Below are 18320 nucleotides of genomic sequence, written 5' to 3' on the forward strand. Positions count from 1 at the left end.
TGTAATTTACAGTATTGATACATCTTCATTTCCTCTATATCCTCTCGCCATATTGACCACACTTGCCGATCTATTTCCACTTTGATTTTGCTTTTACAATGAGTTTTGTCATACTTATTTCAGTTTCAGTTTCTGACTACAAGGTCAACGATTTTGTACCTAGTTTAGGGATCTCGTTGTCAACTTCTTCGCGGCAGTGGGAATTTTGCCACTACTGGACTTAGGGAAAACTGAATGTGACGCTTTGGATGATCCAGCTGGAAGAAATATCGACATAAATATTTCAGTTGATTACGTAGTGTATAACTGAAGAGATGGGTCCTGGTTGGGTTGATACTTAGTACATCTAATGACTCAATAAATGAACAATTTTTTTAACTAAATAAATGTTTTGCCGTTCCTCAGATGGTACGAACTCAGACTTGCTCCAGACCATCCGTGTCCCTGTGATGTCCAACAAGAAATGCCAGAGGGCGTACCGGAAGATCAACCCCGTCGGTAACAGGATGATATGTGCTGGATGGGACGACGGTGGCATGGGTCCCTGCGTCGTAAGTATTGCTTCATTTAGGCCTTGGGAAAATCTTTAGGTCGAGAGAATTTATACATCAGTGAGAAGCGTAACGGTTAAATGAAGTTTCGGCCATCTTTAATGTCCTAATTAACGACAATCATACTCTCATAGTAACTGACAATTCACGAATAGTTTAGGGAGTTTCCAAGTTGATTTTCAAGCTTCTGAGTGGGGTTTAGGTCCAGCGTGGTGACAGGTCATGGACAAGGTTCTCCCTGGTATTATCCAGCAATCAAGAGGGGACAGCATTCAGTACCACCAAGATTCTAGTTCCGCGAGGGGGGTTAATTCAGGCGGGAAAATTCATGTGGTGCACTATATTAATCTAACTACAGGTTCTCTGCAGCATCCCTTCGGTGCCTAGCTGCATCCTAGACATTGTGTTCCAGATTTCTTTCTTCTATCTTGCTGTCCAATCACTCAAACTCCCTCTTTTCGCTCTTCGCTCTGCCACAATTAACATGATTCTGGACAGGGAAGATTGTCACTGTTGTTGTACTGATGAAAAATAACAATTTTTAGTGCCGAAGAACTATCGGTATCCTCCCTCATGTATGACCGAAATAATAATGATGGTTTCTCTCTTCGTACTTTTATTATTGTTTGCATTATCATCGCACACAGGGAGACAGCGGAGGTCCTCTGCAATGCCGCGAAAGAGGAGGACCCTGGATACAGGCGGGCATCACCTCATGGGGCGTTGGATGCGCTGAGCCAACTTACCCCGGGGTTTACATCCGGGTTACCGAGTACCTTGATTGGATTTACAAACATATGGAGAAAACTTATTGATTCGTCATTGCCGGTCCTATCCAAAACAGTAAATACTACTTTTGCCCAAAAGTGAAGTAGAAATATTTGAAAAGTTACTAGATAACAGTGATGCTTCAGAGCACGTGGACCGTTGGTGTTGTGCAAGTGCAAGAATTATATTAGTAGTTTTGAGAACTTATTCTTATGGCAACGAAATGTACTATTGATCATGCAAATAAACCAAGTCTTCGTCGTATGGTGAATTCTCTTTTGTGATTCAGACAAAAAGCAAATTCTTGGGCAACTTTTCCTGTCCCAGACTACAGAAACATATTATCGAAGAATGAGGTGTGTCAACAAGAAAGTGCAATCATTCATTATTCTTTAATAACTATTATAACTACCGCTTTGTCGACTGGCAAAAGCAATGCTGATTCACGTTCAGTGATTAATGATTACATAAAGATAGCAATCAACATTGTATTGGGTCTGATATTCTTATCGTTTAAGACTACCGATGGGAGAGCCTATCATATGGACTTTAAATTAACCATTCTTTTATGACTTGAAATCTCTTCCTGGTGTGGTTTAAAAATGAAGCATATGGCATCGCACTTGTACAGGACCATGAGTTGTCTATTATTTTGTAAAATGGCTCGGGGATTTTTTATGAAAACAGAAATAATTTATATCTTTGGAGATTTGATACCTTGTAGAACACTTGAAATTTTATTCATATGGAGAAATAAACGAAAGGAAAGAGTAACAATAGCATATTACCGCACGATAATCATTTTGTTCTCTTTGTTTCAAAAATTCAGCTTCAGATCCCTTATCATTATTTATGTTTAGATACCTGGTCGATGTCAGGTTATTTTCTTAATTCAAAAATCCAGTTACTAATGCTGAATGACAAGGCAAAATAATTATGCTCGCCTGCCCATTTCTCAGATTATTATAGGCAAAAAATTATCTAACAATTTGATATGGTGCATTTATAACGCACAACACTTGTGGTTTCCTTAACCAAAAAGTAACTTGCTATTTGTTTTGAAAAAGAAAAACATTGCCAAAGAAAAACAACGACAGTGAAGCATTCTAAAAGGATCTCATGAAAGCAGAGACAGCCTGAAATAACTTATTTTAGCTGCGAAGGCCGATGGCACAATGCCCTATGACAGATGCCCTATGTAGCCTGACTACAGTGAAATCAAGAAAATAGGGGACGGACGGCTTAAAAGGTTAGAAGTAACCACTAACACCATTTAAAATGATATGCAGCAGGTAACAGCTATGTAAGAGATTATAACTACCATGTCGAAATCTGTAACTGGTTTTATCACCTTTATATATATATATATATATATATATATATTATATATATATATATATATATACTGGATGTGTTTGGTGAAATGAGAGCTCAGGTGCAAAGTAGATCATTAGTATTCGTTCTTTAAATGTCAATGTATTTATTAAACTCTTCTATTTTTTTTTATTCTAAGTAGAAATGCCAAATAAATCCTTTACTTATCTTCCTACTAACCACTCTTTGTAGTACTACCATGTTATTTTGAAAGTAGGTAAAAACCTAGTGAGTTCCCGTTTAGTACTATCTCTTAGTATTCCATACTTTAGTCATATTGTGTAAACTGCATCAGTTACGTGTATAATGTTAATTTATTTATCATACTGTCTAACTATAAGACTTCTGGTATGCCTTTTAGATGATGAAGTCAATAGTTTGCAGTTCTCATAATCACTGCTTATTTTGTGAATGACTGTGAAACGTAGTGACTGTGAAAGTGTTTTGTCTGGAAATAAGACCTTAGGTCATGATATCAATCTAAACAACAATAACCAGAGCTGTTTCTATACGGCTAGAGTACAAGATATAATGTAACCACTATTTTTTTAGATACTTTTCTTTCAGAGATTTGAACTTGTATTTATTTTTTCATGAATGTTCTGAGTTATATAGTTTTACGTAAAGTGCAAAATAAATTATGAATACCTTCTCTTATTCTTCATTATATAGGATTTCCTAAATTTCCTTCGGCACAGCTGAATAGGCTTCACACAAGCCAAAATTAACAACCATGTAGAAATTGGTCTGATGCCAGGAGAATTTGCATATCAAGTCTGTGAAATGCTCAAGCAAACAGAATACTGATAATGCTGCCATTGCAGAACTTTCTTGCTCTAGGTATCTCGATTTCTTGAAGTACTGAGACGTCCATCGAACTTTGCCACATTTCAGTGCTTATCTATTCATTACTGAATGAAAGGACTGCTCCCAGACAGTCCGAGCTAAATACAAAAATGAGGTTATTCACTCCCACGTATGACTTCTCAGTTCACTATGGGCAGGATGAGGCTACCAGCGGACAAGAAAGCTGTCCCATAGTAATTCGAAGCTTTGCAGACCTAGGATCTTGAAAACAAGATGGAACAGAAAAGTCGTGCCAATAACGTACAGAATGAAGGGAACAGTCATGACTGTTATGTTAGGATATTGTAATGGAGTAATATATATATTATATATATATATATATATATATATATATATATATATATATATATATATATGATATTATATATGTTGATATTGTAATGGAGTAGTATGTGGAATGTATATATATATATATATTATATATATATATAATTTATATATATTATATATATAGATATATATATATAATATATATATATATAATATATAATAGTTAGATATAGTACGAGTATTTTCAGTTTCCTTCATAATATACAAAAACAATTCTAAAATTTTGCGTATGAGAATCATTACCGAAATGTATGGGTAGATGGTAGATATGATTCTAGACAGTTCCTGGTTCCTATGCGCTCACGCCACAAACAGTCAAACACAGTTACGGGCACACTATACTATTTATGTGAGGTGCAAAGCTTTATTCCTTTGTTTACTTACTAATTTTATTGTTTAAGTTTCCTTTGTACTACTTCAAAATGTTTATTTTAATTCATGTCTATTATCCTTTTTCTACAACAACAGAAACCCCGAAAAATTAAAGCTTTTTCTAAATTAGATATAATACAATATTCTACTTTACTTTTACCCCAACCCCCTTACATTATTCCTTTTTCTTTATGACTGAGATAGGGTTGCTACTCGGCTTTTTGGACTAGATCTTGGCTTCTTGGTCAAGACCAAAGACTATATACTGAAGGAAGATAGGAAGGCTCAAAATAGGAATGTTAATATACTATACCTGCCACCGCTAAGTTGGCGGTGATGGTCCGCCCACTTCGTTAGTTCGAGTCCTTTCTTGTATATTCACAGAAAATAGTATGATATGATAGAATCCTCTTTCTATTGCCTTATTAAGTGTTAATCATTGGAGAACTAGAGTTAGAAATATTTTCATATCATTAAAATGCTATTCGGAGTAGGGAAACCAGAAGTTTTATAAATTACAGGAAATCGAAGCCAAAGATAAAAGCCTTTGTCGAATGTAAGCAATGCTTTATTTCGGAGCATTATGTTATATTATATGGATTCCATAAATCAAACAATACAATCCAAGTTTCAAGATAACTTATATGCTGTCGATTGCATACCTTTGAATATGAAATATAAAACACCACGAAATATGCCTGTTGGAAGTAGGGAGGAGGTGTATTGAGAGAAACAGCCGCTCAGCGATCACCTGATTTTGACAGCTCGCTCACCGTAGACAACTCGACTGATTAAGTCAGTGTTGCCATTTCTATAATTTGCTACTTCTGAAAATTGATTTATGAAATCTACGGCGCTTGACCCTCATCCTCCACCCACTATATTTTGCTACTGATACCTTGAAGTTTCACTGCGTTATAACCTGGTCTAACAAACTTTTAAGAATGGAAATTTGCTTCAAATATATGTAAACATACTTAGGTAAAATAAACATACATCTTGATACTTTAAACATTTAATTGATTCAACAAAAGAAAATACATTAATCAATCATTGGATAGGCTACATCAAACAATAACTTGAAATAACAAAATCATACATCATCGCTTTCCGACTCCTCACTGTCACTGGTGATGTTTATAATCAATTTCTCAGTTAGATGGTCACGTGCTATATCCCTTTTCCTATAAATATCCCCCACTTCTCTTGCATGACGCATACATTGTCACGGGCGGTTTTTCCCCGCCACGACATTAAGATACGAGAAGAATAATACTATTGTACATATGCACTGTTTGTCAGTCTTCTTGCCTGGAGACACGGGTCGGAGAATGGTACTGTCATAGTTGACCACGGTGGGTATGAAGACTAACGTTTACGCTGCCTGGAAAATAGGGTAGGCCTGTCCTACCTGCTATTACATGATATTCCTTGTGTGTATGGGTCTTACTACTGATGAGGCCAGGTGATCTCTTCCCACTGGGAGGTAGTTGAAGTGCTGAATTCCATTTTTAGGGGTACTGAAAGAAAAAATTCCTGGTATTCAGCTGTTTCTTTATTTATCATTACATCATGCCAAAATTTCTCCCAGGCCTAGTCTCCTGGACTTGATTAATTTACCTAGTCTTCAGAACTCCTGAACTAGATCTTTGGGACTAGATCCCTTGATTAGATCCCTGAAAATATTCATTTTATTTAATTTTTTTTGATTTCCAGCAATCAATACAAGCGCAGTTTAAACTACAACAAAAAATAACTCTTTATATTGAGACTTCAAAAAAAAAATATATCAACTACAGATTATGGAATTGATTTTCTCATAGGATAAGTATCAAACATGGAATCAATTAATAAGTGTAAACCTTTTGATACTCTACTCCACACAGTACTAAATACTTGTACACAATATATGTCAATGGATAAGGTTACCTGAAAGATTTCTGAGAAAAACTTAAACTAAAATGAGGTAAAATTAGGCTAAGTGCCCTTTAAACAGGGAAGTCTAGCCTAAGCTTCTTCAGAAATCGTTAAGGATAGCCTATGCAAAGTTTACTTGGCTGATATTTGACTAGGTTACAATAGGCCACAAAGTTAGGTTAGTTTAATGAGGGTACAGGCTAAGTTCTATGTAATTAAGTTTTCCATGAATTTATATAAATATATAGCCTAACTATTTATCAAAAATATTCATAATTCCTCATTCAAACAGGATTAGTCTAGGGTAGGGCCTTCTTAAATTACTGTATAGCCTAGTCTAAGATCATGCTCAGCAGTGGAAATTTCCATGAGAGGTACCACTTTGGCACTGGTATTTGCAAAAACTTTATACAAACAAAACACTTATAACTGTTTTTTTAATGTTTTCAACCCTGTCAAACGCTTATAACTGCTTTTTTTTAATGTTTTCAACCCTGTCAAATGCTAAGTTACAACTCAAACTAACACAGCAAAACTTCATGACAATTAATGAACGTGAAGTATCTTTCACGACAATGAAAATCTTTCTCGTTAAGGCACTGCAACATGTCTGACTGGGCAGGCAACTCTGCACTTGAATTCTCGTCTGCTACTGTTCTTCCACGATAGTGATCTGTTCTATCTAATGAACTAATGGTAATATTACAACTTTAAAAGCTTACCTCGCAAGGGATAGATAATCATTTGCATCATTAATTTGGTAAAATAGCCAAAATGAAGAATGGACCGGTTGACGTCCTAACACTCGAGAGCATTCGTGATTCTTACATGTGCTAGTGTTACCAAATGCAGATGAAAGATTCAGGGCAGCGCTCCCATACTCGAGTGAGAGAAAAACAAAACAAGGGACTGGCTACACTGCCACCAACTCGTCCACAACAGAAACGCAAAACATTTCACAGTTCCAATCACTTACAATAGCAGTGTAAAGATATTAGAGGAGGATGATGAATCAATTCCTAAATAAATCACTAATAATTAAAGAAATATAGTTTTTTCCCATTACAAAGCTTTTCCCTCGGGAAGAATTGATTCATGTCCACTCTAATATCAAGGACAACTTTCCTAACGGAACCAAACAGCTCCTTAGATGGGTCTGCGACTGCGGAAAAACAGGTCTTGTACAGTAGAAACAAGCAATGATCTCAACTAGAGACTAAAGGGGCTCTTGCAACAACATAAAACAAGGATATACTTGAGTACTAAATGGGGACACTACCCTATAGGTGTGCATTCAATACAGCTTTCCTAATAGCTTTGCCTAGCCTAATACTGGGGTTAGATTGACTCCACTTACACAGGATGTCACATCACTCTGCAACAAAAGAGTTCTCCACATGTGTAGAGAGAATTTACTCCTATTGAGGCGTCCTAATGATTATCAAACTCACCAGAGCTATTGGCTAGAAACGACTCTAAACTTGAATCTCAAAGGGGTTTGGAAAGTGGTGTACTCTATCCTCTAAGATGTACCAAAACCAGTACTACACGAGCAAAACTCTGACAATTTCCTATAAGACAAGACCCATAAGACACAATTGCATTCCCAACCAGGGCACTATGTGAACTCTTGTACAAAATGTTTTACATCATACCTTTGTTCATTACCTCAAAAATATAGTTTTCACATTACTGGTCACTGTGAACAGAAAAAAAATTACATTTTCATCAATCTAAAACTAAGAAAAAAAAATGCAAAACATACAAAATACAGCATTGTACATCATCAAACAAGTTTTATATCTCTTCAATGAGACGTGACGGGAGGCACATATTCCTAGCACCTCTTGTACGAACTACTTCAGTTACTATATCAGGCACATTTTCAGAGTGCTCGTTCCTTGTAACCAACCATTCTTCATCACTTGGAATGTGAGATGTATGTGGTGTAGACATTATGGGTGGTTGAGTGTTATTATGTTTGGGTGTTAAGTGTTGTATTGTCCCCTGTATGTCAACCAACTTCTGGTCCAAGTCCTTGATTTGATTTGATAAATCTCCCACTTGAGACCAAACGTCTGGTAGGATTGAGTGAAGCTCTTAATTGTCTGTAATGTTTGTTTGTGTTTCTTGTTCTAACTGAATTAGATCAATATATGATTCATCAGTTCCAGTCGCCATTGTTACAATATTTCAAACACTTACATATATAATCAAATAATACAATGTAAACTACATTAAGAGACAAGGCCATACATACATCTCCCTACAGAAATAATGAATATGCATGTAACTAAGTCATGACCTTAGTCAGACAAAAATCAACAATATTGTATAATGAAATGCATACAATACGACAAAACATTATAAGTGACCTACATAATATATATAGGCACAGTGGGTCTGGATCAATAGCACTGGACTACAGATCCAACACAGCTGCCACCAAATGTCACGGGCGGTTTTTTTCCCCGCCACGACATTAGGATACGAGAAGAATAATACTATTGTACATATGCACTGTTGTCAGTCTTCTTGCCTGGAGACACGGGTCGGAGAATGGTACTGTCATAGTTGACACGGTGGGTATGAAGACTAACGTTTACGCTGCCTGGAAAATAGGGTAGGCCTGTCCTACCTGCTATTACATGATATTCCTTGTGTGTATGGGTCTTACTACTGATGAGGCCCAGGTGATCTCTTCCCACTGGGAGGTAGTTGAAGTGCTGAATTCCATTTTAGGGGTACTGAAGAAAATTCCTGGTATTCAGCTTGTTTCTTTATTACTCATTACATCATGCCAAATTTCTCCCAGGCCTAGTCTCCTGGACTTGATTAATTTACCTAGTCTTCAGAACTCCTGAACTATACTTTGGACTAGATCCCTTGATTAGATCCCTGAAAATATTCATTTTCATTTATTTAATTTTTTGATTTCCAGCAATCAATACAAGCGCAGTTTAAAACTACAACAACTAACTCTTTATATTGAGACTTCAAAAAAAAAAATATATCAACTACAGATTATGGAATTGATTTCTCATAGGATAAGTATCAAACATGGAATCAATTAATAAGTGTAAACCTTTTGATACTCTACTTCACACAGTACTAAATACTTGTACACAATATATGTCAATGGATAAGGTTACCTGAAAGATTTCTGAGAAAAACTTAAAACTAAAATGAGGTAAAATTAGGCTAAGGTGCCTTTAAACAGGATATAGTCTAGCCTAAGCTTCTTCAGAAATCGTTAAGGATAGCCTATGCAAAGTTTACTTGGCTGATATTTGACTAGGGTTTCAATAGGCCACAAAGTTAGGTTTAGTTTAATGAGGGTACAGGCTAAGTTCTATGTAATTAAGTTTTCCATGAATTTATATAAATATATCCTAACTATTTATCAAAATTATTCATAATTCCTCATTCAAACAGGATTAGTCTAGGGTAGGCCTTCTTAAATTACTGTATAGCCTAGTCTAAGATCATGCTCAGCAGTGGAAATTTCCATGAGAGGTACCCTTTGGCACTGGTATTTGCAAAAACTTTATACAAACAAAACTTATAAATGTTTTTTTATGTTTTCAACCCTGTCAAACGCTATAACTGCTTTTTTAATGTTTTCAACCCTGTCAAACGCTAAGTTACAACTCAAACTAACACAGCAAAACTTCATGACAACTAATGAACGTGAAGTATCTTTCACGACAATGAAAATCTTTCTCGTTAAGGCACTGCAACATGTCTGACTGGGCAGGCAACTCTGCACTTGAATTCTCGTCTGCTACTGTTCTTCCACGATAGTGATCTGTTCTATCTAATGAACTAATGGTAATATTACAACTTTAAAAGCTTACCTCGCAAGGGATAGATAATCATTTGCATCATTAATTTGGTAAAATAGCCAAAATGAAGAATGGACCGGTTGACGTCCTAACACTCGAGAGCATTCGTGATCCTTACATGTGTTGCTAGTGTTACCAAAATGCAGATGAAAGATTCAGGGCAGCGCTCCCATTACTCGAGTGAGAGAAAAACAAAACAAGGGACTGGCTACACTGCCACACTCGTCCACAACAGAAACGAAAACATTTCACAGTTCCAATCACTTTACATAGCAGTGTAAAGATATTAGAGGAGGATGATGAATCAATTCCTAAATAAATCACTAATAATTAAAGAAATATGTTTTTCCCATTACAACATGACTTCCGGTCCTCTGCTGTTACTTTGTCTATTGCACGTTTAGTTATGCGTTCAACATTTGTCAAAGTCTGATTGGGATTTGAATTGCATTTCTTAACCTCATTTTTTACTTGTGCCCAAATCAATTCTATCGGGTTGAACTCGCAGTGATAAGGAGGAAGTCTGAGTACCTCATGGCCAGCATCTCTAGCGATTTTGTCAATTTCATACTCCTGGAGGTACTTGTGCTGCTTTACCACATCTAGAAGTTCGGTTTTGGTATAGGAAGGGTCTTGAGCTATATTGTGGTTAGTTAACCAGGAGACAATATCCGATTTCTTTGATCTGCTGACAGGTGCTTTGGTCAATATTTTTGAATAATATGAAGCATTATCTAAGACAATGAGCGACCTAGCGGGAATGTTTACCAGTAGCTGTGTTTGAATCCATGATAGGAAGCATGTATGATTCATACTATCATGGTAGTCACCCTTATTACCATTTTTCGATCGGAAAAATAGCAATCCTCCTGGTACGAATCCATATTCTCCACCAGCATGCACTATGATAAATCTAGCTCCTTTACCCGTTTTCACTCGTGGACCAACAATTCCATCGGGTAGAGTCCAACATTTGTCCACACACTCATTTTGATTTACCCATGTCTCATCCAGATATATTTCCGGTCTTGGAGAATCGGATTTTCGGTTTTCATCAATAAGCCTTGGATATTTATTTCTGGCAAGAACAATATCGTTCCTTTCCATCAAGAGCTTCCTACCGCTTTCAACTTTCTTATAACGAAAGCCAAATTCCTTAACAAGTTTGAGAAGGGACATATAAGCACCAGGGAAATTCAGAGGTGGCTTCTTCACCCTATCCAGCAGTTTTTCTATTGTTGGAATTTCACCTCTTTCATAGAAAGCCATTATCTCCCGACGTACACAGTCCTTATCAAAATCATCTAAGGCTCCCATTACTGGTGACTTTCTTGACCTAGGGGGTGGAGAGTGCATCTCTCCACGCTTGTGTTGCTGCTTTATCCGCTGAATGGAACGAACAGATATTCCTGTTGCAGCAGCAGTCCTCTTTACGATGTCATCTTCGCCTTCCTTATCATATTGCTCACGAAGATAATTGCAGACCTTAATGACGAAGATTCTTGTCTGGCTCGTTATCCGTCCCATACGTTTTGTGTCTTTTAAGCAATCCTCCATTATTATAGTTACTCCTTTATACTTCAGTGTATGTATAGTATATCGCTGAATGGTTACTGAGCTGAGAGCTGTTTCTCTTTTTTTAATGTTAGCTCGGTTAACAACTGCGTTTGAAATTCCCGCCAATTACAGTAACTGGCTATTTTAGTGATCATTCTGCCTCCCTAGATAAGGCGCATGTTTTCTAACCATTAAGTATGTTATTTGGACACGTGGACTACTACATTCATACTATATAGCATCTCCGTATTTAAATGACCTTTACAATATACATGATTCTGACCAATTTCTTATATATCTACGGGACATTGAAGATAAATGAATCAGAGTGCATTCGAAATCGTGTAAAATCCTTAACTTTGACTATTTGAGTTATACTTTAGTGATAGTTTTCTCAAAGTTCTCAAACGTTTTCATCATTTAACATACATTTTCAGTTTCTTTAAAGAGTATTTTCTGAAAAATACAGAAACTAATAAGGATATGTATGCTTAATCTATGTATGTACCTATTTGTAAATTTGCAGTTTAGTTATCTAAGATTTAAGAATGTCATAAATATAATGATAAAATATACTGACGTAGTAATTGCAAATTATGAACACATTTTTCGCAAAATTTACAATCGAATTCCATCCTATATTCCCGTAAGCATTACCACTCTGAATGTTATACCGTTCGCTCAATAGATGGAGCCATTCGTTTCGCATGGGAGTATCTGGCATCTATTTTTCGCACATTCATTTGAGTGATATTAGGCTCAGCCAGCCTTCCTATCTTCCTTCAGTATATAGTCTTTGGTCAAGACTTGGGGTCTTGGCGATTTATCCTGAAATCGGGGCTTTTGCGGAGCTAGGAACCTACATTATATTCAGCGATGTAGTATTTAATGAAATATCAAACTATGGAAAATTGGAGTTAATGTGTGGCATAGCTAATTGATAAATAGTATACTGCATTAGAAATTTCTGTGGAACCCTGTAGCCAAATGAAAAAGAGTTTTCCCTTAAAGAAGACTGCGTACTTGCAGACCTGAGAGTTATCGAACCTAAAGAAGCACTGAATCCTCGAAGTATAAAGTCAATTGTTAATTTTACAGTGTGTTTTCCATTTTCAACACTAGTCCGTGTTGCAAGGTCAGTGGGAAAACTTACTTCTTGCAAAAGAGAGCTTAAAACGTTTAAGTCAATGCAACCTCTTCTGACAAGAAATATTGGTTGTCAAAGATAGTAACAATTGTGCAAATTTTGATTACATTTCCAAATTAATGTGCGGCCTTCTATCCTTACCCCATTCTTCTGTTTGCGTCGAAAATTTTTTTCTCTGGTTAACATTATGGTTAAAACAAAAGTTTCAAACTACAACCAATCACTGCTGCAGGCCGACTGCTTGCTAAGCAAGTCATTGCTCTTAAAGAAGTAACTTGTAACCTGTTATGACTGGGAGCCTTCCTCTGTGCTCATCAATGATGTAAAACTGGCAAGTGTCATAAACGTTATGGTTGCACAGAGAACTGTTTGTAGCGAGGATGAACAATTAACACTACTAGATGAACCCCTAAATTACCTTCTGTAACTTCATAAATTAGAAGTACTCTAGGTGAGAAACCGTGAGATGTGTTTTAGTCAGCTTGAATAAACGAAAATACTTTGTGGGATAGGCTATAGCAAAGCTATCAGACACCAGGATAAAAATGTTGTAGGCTAAGTTATGCAAGCATTTAGTGGGACAGGTACCTACTAATGCATGGAGGAGATTCATTTATACAAAAACCTTGTCCATTCCCTTGCCTACTTTTAATTATTAGTTAGGCCTAATTGACAAATGTATACCAATTTTGTTAGGTTAAGTACCTACTCTCCTGCTTTTGTGAAACCTCTGGTCAGTCCATGTGCATTTTGACCTTATACCTAAGTAACCTCGTCAGTTTTAAGTAATCCTTGACGGCCAAGCCATCAGGTACAAATGGCGACGAAGAGGAGCAGACCAGAGAGTGAATTTAAATAGATTAGGAAATTGGAGACGGCTGCTACCTATATATTTGATTTTGGATGTACCTAGGCCTCGTCATGGACTGAGTTATTCAATTCAATGCCTAGCCTAGCTAACTATATGCAAGTGACCCTAAGTTACTCTAGCAATAGGTAAACCTAGCCTAACCTAAGTTTTGTGTCGTCAATCAGAATTAGCTATTCTAGCCTTGCAAAAATAAGATAACCTAACTTAGTATTAGCTTAGCTTAACCATAAATTCTTGGCCTTACCTAAGTTAACAGTGTGTTACCCTAACTGAATAATATATATATATATATATATATATATATATATCTATATATATATATATATATATATATATACATATATATATATATATATACTAACCTAACATAACTTGAGGGTAATAGCAATTACTTATTTAAGTGCATTGATGCAGTAACCTAATGTTATGTAATCTAACCTAATTAAGACTTCTTCTAATTCACCTAATTGTGATAGCCATGGCTCTCATAGAAAATGTTAGTCCTTATGAGGAATCTGAGAAATTTTCTACTTATGTAGATAGTGTGTGTGTCTTTTTCCAGGCAAATAACATGGTTGAGGATAGGAAGGTGCCAGTGTTTCTGTCAATAATAAATCCTACATTGTAAGGACTAGCTAGAGACCTAGTGAGTCCTAAAGAGTGTACTTTTGGGCAACTAGTTATAGCGCTAGAGAATCACTATAAACCACAAGTGACAGTTAATGAGAGGTTTAAATTCTATAAAAGGAGTCGAGGCTCTTGAGAGTGGTTCAGGTTGTGTGGCTGCTTTAAAATCCTTGGCAGCGACTTGTATTTGGTGATAAGCTAGAGGAGATCCTGTGAGGCAAGCTAGTTATGGATCTCAAAGAAGATAGTATGCAGCGAGTTCATTTAACAGAGAACAACTTTATTTTCACACATGCAGTAGATATTGCTGTTACAAGGGAAGCAGCTGACAAAGATGTCTGAGAGGAGAGGAGAGTCAGAAAGCAAATTCTTATAGTAGAGATGTAAATGCTATTAAATCTACTACTCTTGAGTCTAGTTCCTTGTCTAAGCAGAAGTCTAAGAAAGTAGGGAAGGAAAAAGCTAGAGAAGTTCTTTCAAGTAAATCCATGAAACCCTACAGTGGCCGTGGGAAAAGTCATTGAAAGAGAGAGCGCCCATTTAAGAATTCTGAGTGTTAATTGTGTAATTGCAAGGGTCACTTGCCCAAAGTATGTTTTTCTAAGAAGTCTAGTGCTAATAAAACTTCAGCTGTGAAAAAGAATGTATGCTTAATAGAATTATCGGTGGATAGCTCTAGGATCCAAGTAAGGGTCCACATTCAGGTGAAGATTGTTTCCGAGGTCAGGTCTTGGAAGATGGAACCAGTCATTTTTTTAGGATAAGGGTCATAACCTACTGACAGAACCGTTTCTAGTTTTGTGGGGGCCCTAGATAGATAGGTAGGTAGGTACTTCATTTATTCCCGAGGGGTTTGTCAAACTGTGATGAAGTGATTCCTTGGCATTTAGATGGTCTACTAAGATGCAAGAAGCTATTACATTTCACATCTATTTCAAAGTGCAAAGATAATGGAAAAAAACCAGCACCTAAAATCATGCTTAATCAACATCACAGTCACACACTTACCAGAAAAACAACTAATAATATACATTATCCACAGTAACAATGTATTGTCCTCAAAATGTCTGCTTCCTGGTTTTTTACACACAGTCATCAGTGATGTCCTCATATGACACCTGCTTGCCCACCTTGTGGTTGATGCCAATTATTGCAAGACCAGCGAGTCGATCCTGTCCCATGGAAGACCTTAGATAGGTCTTGATGAGCTTCAGCTTTGAGAAGCTCCTCTCTGCTGAGGAGTCAGGAGGCCACAGTCACAGGCAGATTCTCAGGGCAACCCGCAGATTGGGATACAGTTCCTCCAATCATGTTTTTTGGGGATAAAGGTGAGGAACTCGAGAGCAGTCATGTCATCCGAGGGTAAGCTTGGAAAGTTTTTGACTTCTGCAGCCAGTTCATTTCCATCAGTGTCACTTTCATTTCCAGTGCTTAAAGGGAAATTTCAGTTTTTCATTGGGGTCCCCCGGGTGGTTTGGTTGATTTTAATTTTCCAGTCTGCCCGTCTCTAGCTATAGTCAACCTATAGCTAGAAATAGCCCTGCCTGTTGGGCCATAATTTGATGCCAGCTCTGGGATTTTACGTCAGTTTATATAACTACTATTCATGCTGTTGCTGATAAGTCTAAGTCAGCAGTAGCTTAGTATCCAGAGGTGTTCAAGGATGAATGAGAAACTTTCAAAGTTCTAGAAGTTTTTCTTGATTTGGAAGAGTCAGTATCCCCTAGGTACTGTAACGTGCATACTGTTCCCTATGCTATGAGCACTGAGGTTGATGCTTCTTCAGACAAGCTGTTGGAGCAGAATATTATTCAACCAGTTGCACACACTAATTCGGCCGCACCTATTGTGCCCGTACTAAAAGACAATGGCACAATTTGTATTTGTGGTGACTATAGGTTTCCAGTTAACCAAGCTACTAAAGTCACAAACTATGCTGTACCTAGGATTTAGGATATTTTTGCTACTTTGGGAAGTGATAGAATTTTTTATAAGTTTGACGTGACAAATGTATACAATCAAATTTTGCTTAGTCCTGAGTCGTGTCCTTTAAGTACAGTACTACAAATACCCACCGAGGTTTGTTTCAATACAATCACTTGTGTTTTGTTATAGCTAATGCTCCAGAAATATTTCAGACCTGTAGAGGATCTCTTTCATGGTATTCCTGACGAGTGTATGTGTTCTTTGACGACATTTTGGTGTCAGGCTCATATTCTAGTGAGCATGAGGAACGTTTATGTGAAGTTCTAAGAAGATTACAGGACGTGGGACTGAAATGGCATCCTACCAAGTGATCATATGGTGTAGATAAGGTGGAATATTTAGGTTATACCATTGACTCTACAGGGCTGAAGCAAACACCAGAGAAGTTGGAGGCTATTTTAAGTGCTCCCGAACTTAAGGATCTAATCCAGTTAAGTAGTTTTCCTGGGAATGTTGTACTTTTACCCTTAGTTCCTTGTAAATGCTGCTATGGTGTTGGAACCCTTGAATAAACTTTTGAGGAAGGATGTTCCCTGGAAGTGGAATGTCAAGCTTTCCAACAGTAAGTCTCTATTGCTTGATGCTTGTTTAATCCATTTTGACCTTACTGTACTTACGTATAATTGTTTCTGCTGACAGTTCTAAGTATGGATTGGGTGCAGTTCTATGTCAGAAGATGGATGGTGCAGAGTTTTCAGTTGTGTTTGCAGCCAGGACTGTAAATAAAGCAGAAAATACTATATTCTCAAACTGAGAAGGAAGCACTGGGGTCATAATTTTTCTCTAATTACAGACCATAAGCCTCTATTGGTATATTTAACCCTAACAAACCTATTCCTGAAATGGCTTCTGGTAGAATCCAGAGGTGGTCCTACAAGCCTATTCTTTCGAGTTGTATCATCTCAGGCCAGTCCTTAGGTACTGTTCATGCACTAAAGCAGATTACCTCTAACACAAGCTCCTGAGTCTGTGCTTGTGTGTAATAAGTGGGTTCAGTTGGTAAATACCTCGATACAACTCCAGTAACTCCTAAAGAGATTAATAAGTGGTATGCTAAGGATCCTTTGATTGTTCAAGTTCTACTGTTTCTTGATATTGGTTGGCCTGAGAAAGTTGAGGATGAGCTAAAGGGTTTTTCAACTGTAAAAACGAATTAAGTATTCAACAAGGTTGTCTTCTATGGGGATCTAGAGTGGTTATTCCTTCGCAAGGAAGGGAGATTATGTTAAAGAAGTTACATCAAGAGCTTTTATGGTAGGTTCTACTAAAATGAAACAGCTAGCTCGTAGTTATTTGTGGTGGGTTTAGATAATGACATTGAATAGTTATCAAAGAGTGTTCAGTATGTTTTGCTATAAGAGTTCCACCTAAGAAAGCACCACTGCATCTGTGTTATTGGCTGGAAAAACCATGGGTGAGGATTCATGTTGATTACGCTGGTCCTTACTTTCTGGTATTAACTGATGCACATTCTAAGTGGATTGAAGTCTTACCTGCAAAGGACACTGGTTCTTTTCCGACCACAGTGAACCCGCAGTATTCACGCACTCCAGATCTGCGGACTGGTGTTTTTGATGATTTCTTTCTGGAAAATATACCCCCACTATTTGTAGAAAATTCGCCTATTTGCAGTATTTTTCTATGAGAAATATCTACATATTCCTGTTTTTTTAACAATTTCATCCTAAAAAGCACTTTTTGTGATAAAAAAAAGGTATAAACATTTTCAGTGGGTTTCTCTTGAGTTTTAGCTTACAAAATAGGCAGTTTTAAGCGTTTTTATAGGGATTTAAATTAATCGTAGATTCTAGCTATTTGCTGGGCAGGGTCTGGTACCCATCCCCTGCGAATACAGCGGGAACACTATTAACGTAATTAGGAATTTTATTTAGGTGACTTTCCAAGTAATTACATGGCTAAGAATTTTTAAGTACTGGTAGCTAAAATTTGAAAATCGTGATAGCTATTCTTTTGATTTGGTGTAGGTCGGTACCCCCACCCACTACCAGGGGAATAGGTAAACAACATTGCTAACTAGCACAATTTATTTTAACCGGCTTTTGATGAAGGTTCTCAACAGTAGCTTTTAAAATTTGGATAATTTGTTT

The 18320-nt window shown here is 36.9% G+C and overlaps 2 protein-coding genes across 3 annotated transcripts in view; one reads left to right on the top strand and one right to left on the bottom strand.

The window, feature by feature from the left end:
* The window catches only part of LOC135219642 (transmembrane protease serine 3-like), a 27964-nt gene extending 25281 nt beyond the window's left edge, over window positions 1–2683 (top strand). For both annotated transcript variants that reach the window (XM_064256569.1, XM_064256570.1), the window contains exons 6-7: window positions 406–551; window positions 1199–2683. In XM_064256569.1, the coding sequence (XP_064112639.1) occupies window positions 406–551; window positions 1199–1366 (314 nt within the window). In that variant the 3' untranslated portion in view covers window positions 1367–2683. The remainder of the gene's footprint in view (window positions 1–405; window positions 552–1198) is intronic.
* A 7671-nt stretch (window positions 2684–10354) lies between these two features.
* LOC135218937 (uncharacterized) lies at window positions 10355–11581 on the bottom strand. Its single transcript, XM_064255378.1, has one exon. It carries the CDS (start codon window positions 11579–11581, stop codon window positions 10355–10357), a length of 1227 nt encoding a protein of 408 aa, XP_064111448.1.
* Between the last annotated feature and the right edge of the window lie 6739 nt (window positions 11582–18320).

This window comes from Macrobrachium nipponense, chromosome 1 (genome assembly GCF_015104395.2).
Source record: "Macrobrachium nipponense isolate FS-2020 chromosome 1, ASM1510439v2, whole genome shotgun sequence".
In the NCBI taxonomy this organism is placed as follows: Eukaryota; Metazoa; Arthropoda; class Malacostraca; order Decapoda; family Palaemonidae; genus Macrobrachium; species Macrobrachium nipponense.

Excerpts from the sequence above, each read along its gene's own strand:
- LOC135218937 (XM_064255378.1), bottom strand. The coding sequence starts at position 11,581 with ATGGAGGATTGCTTAAAAGACACAAAACGTATGGGACGGATAACGAGC.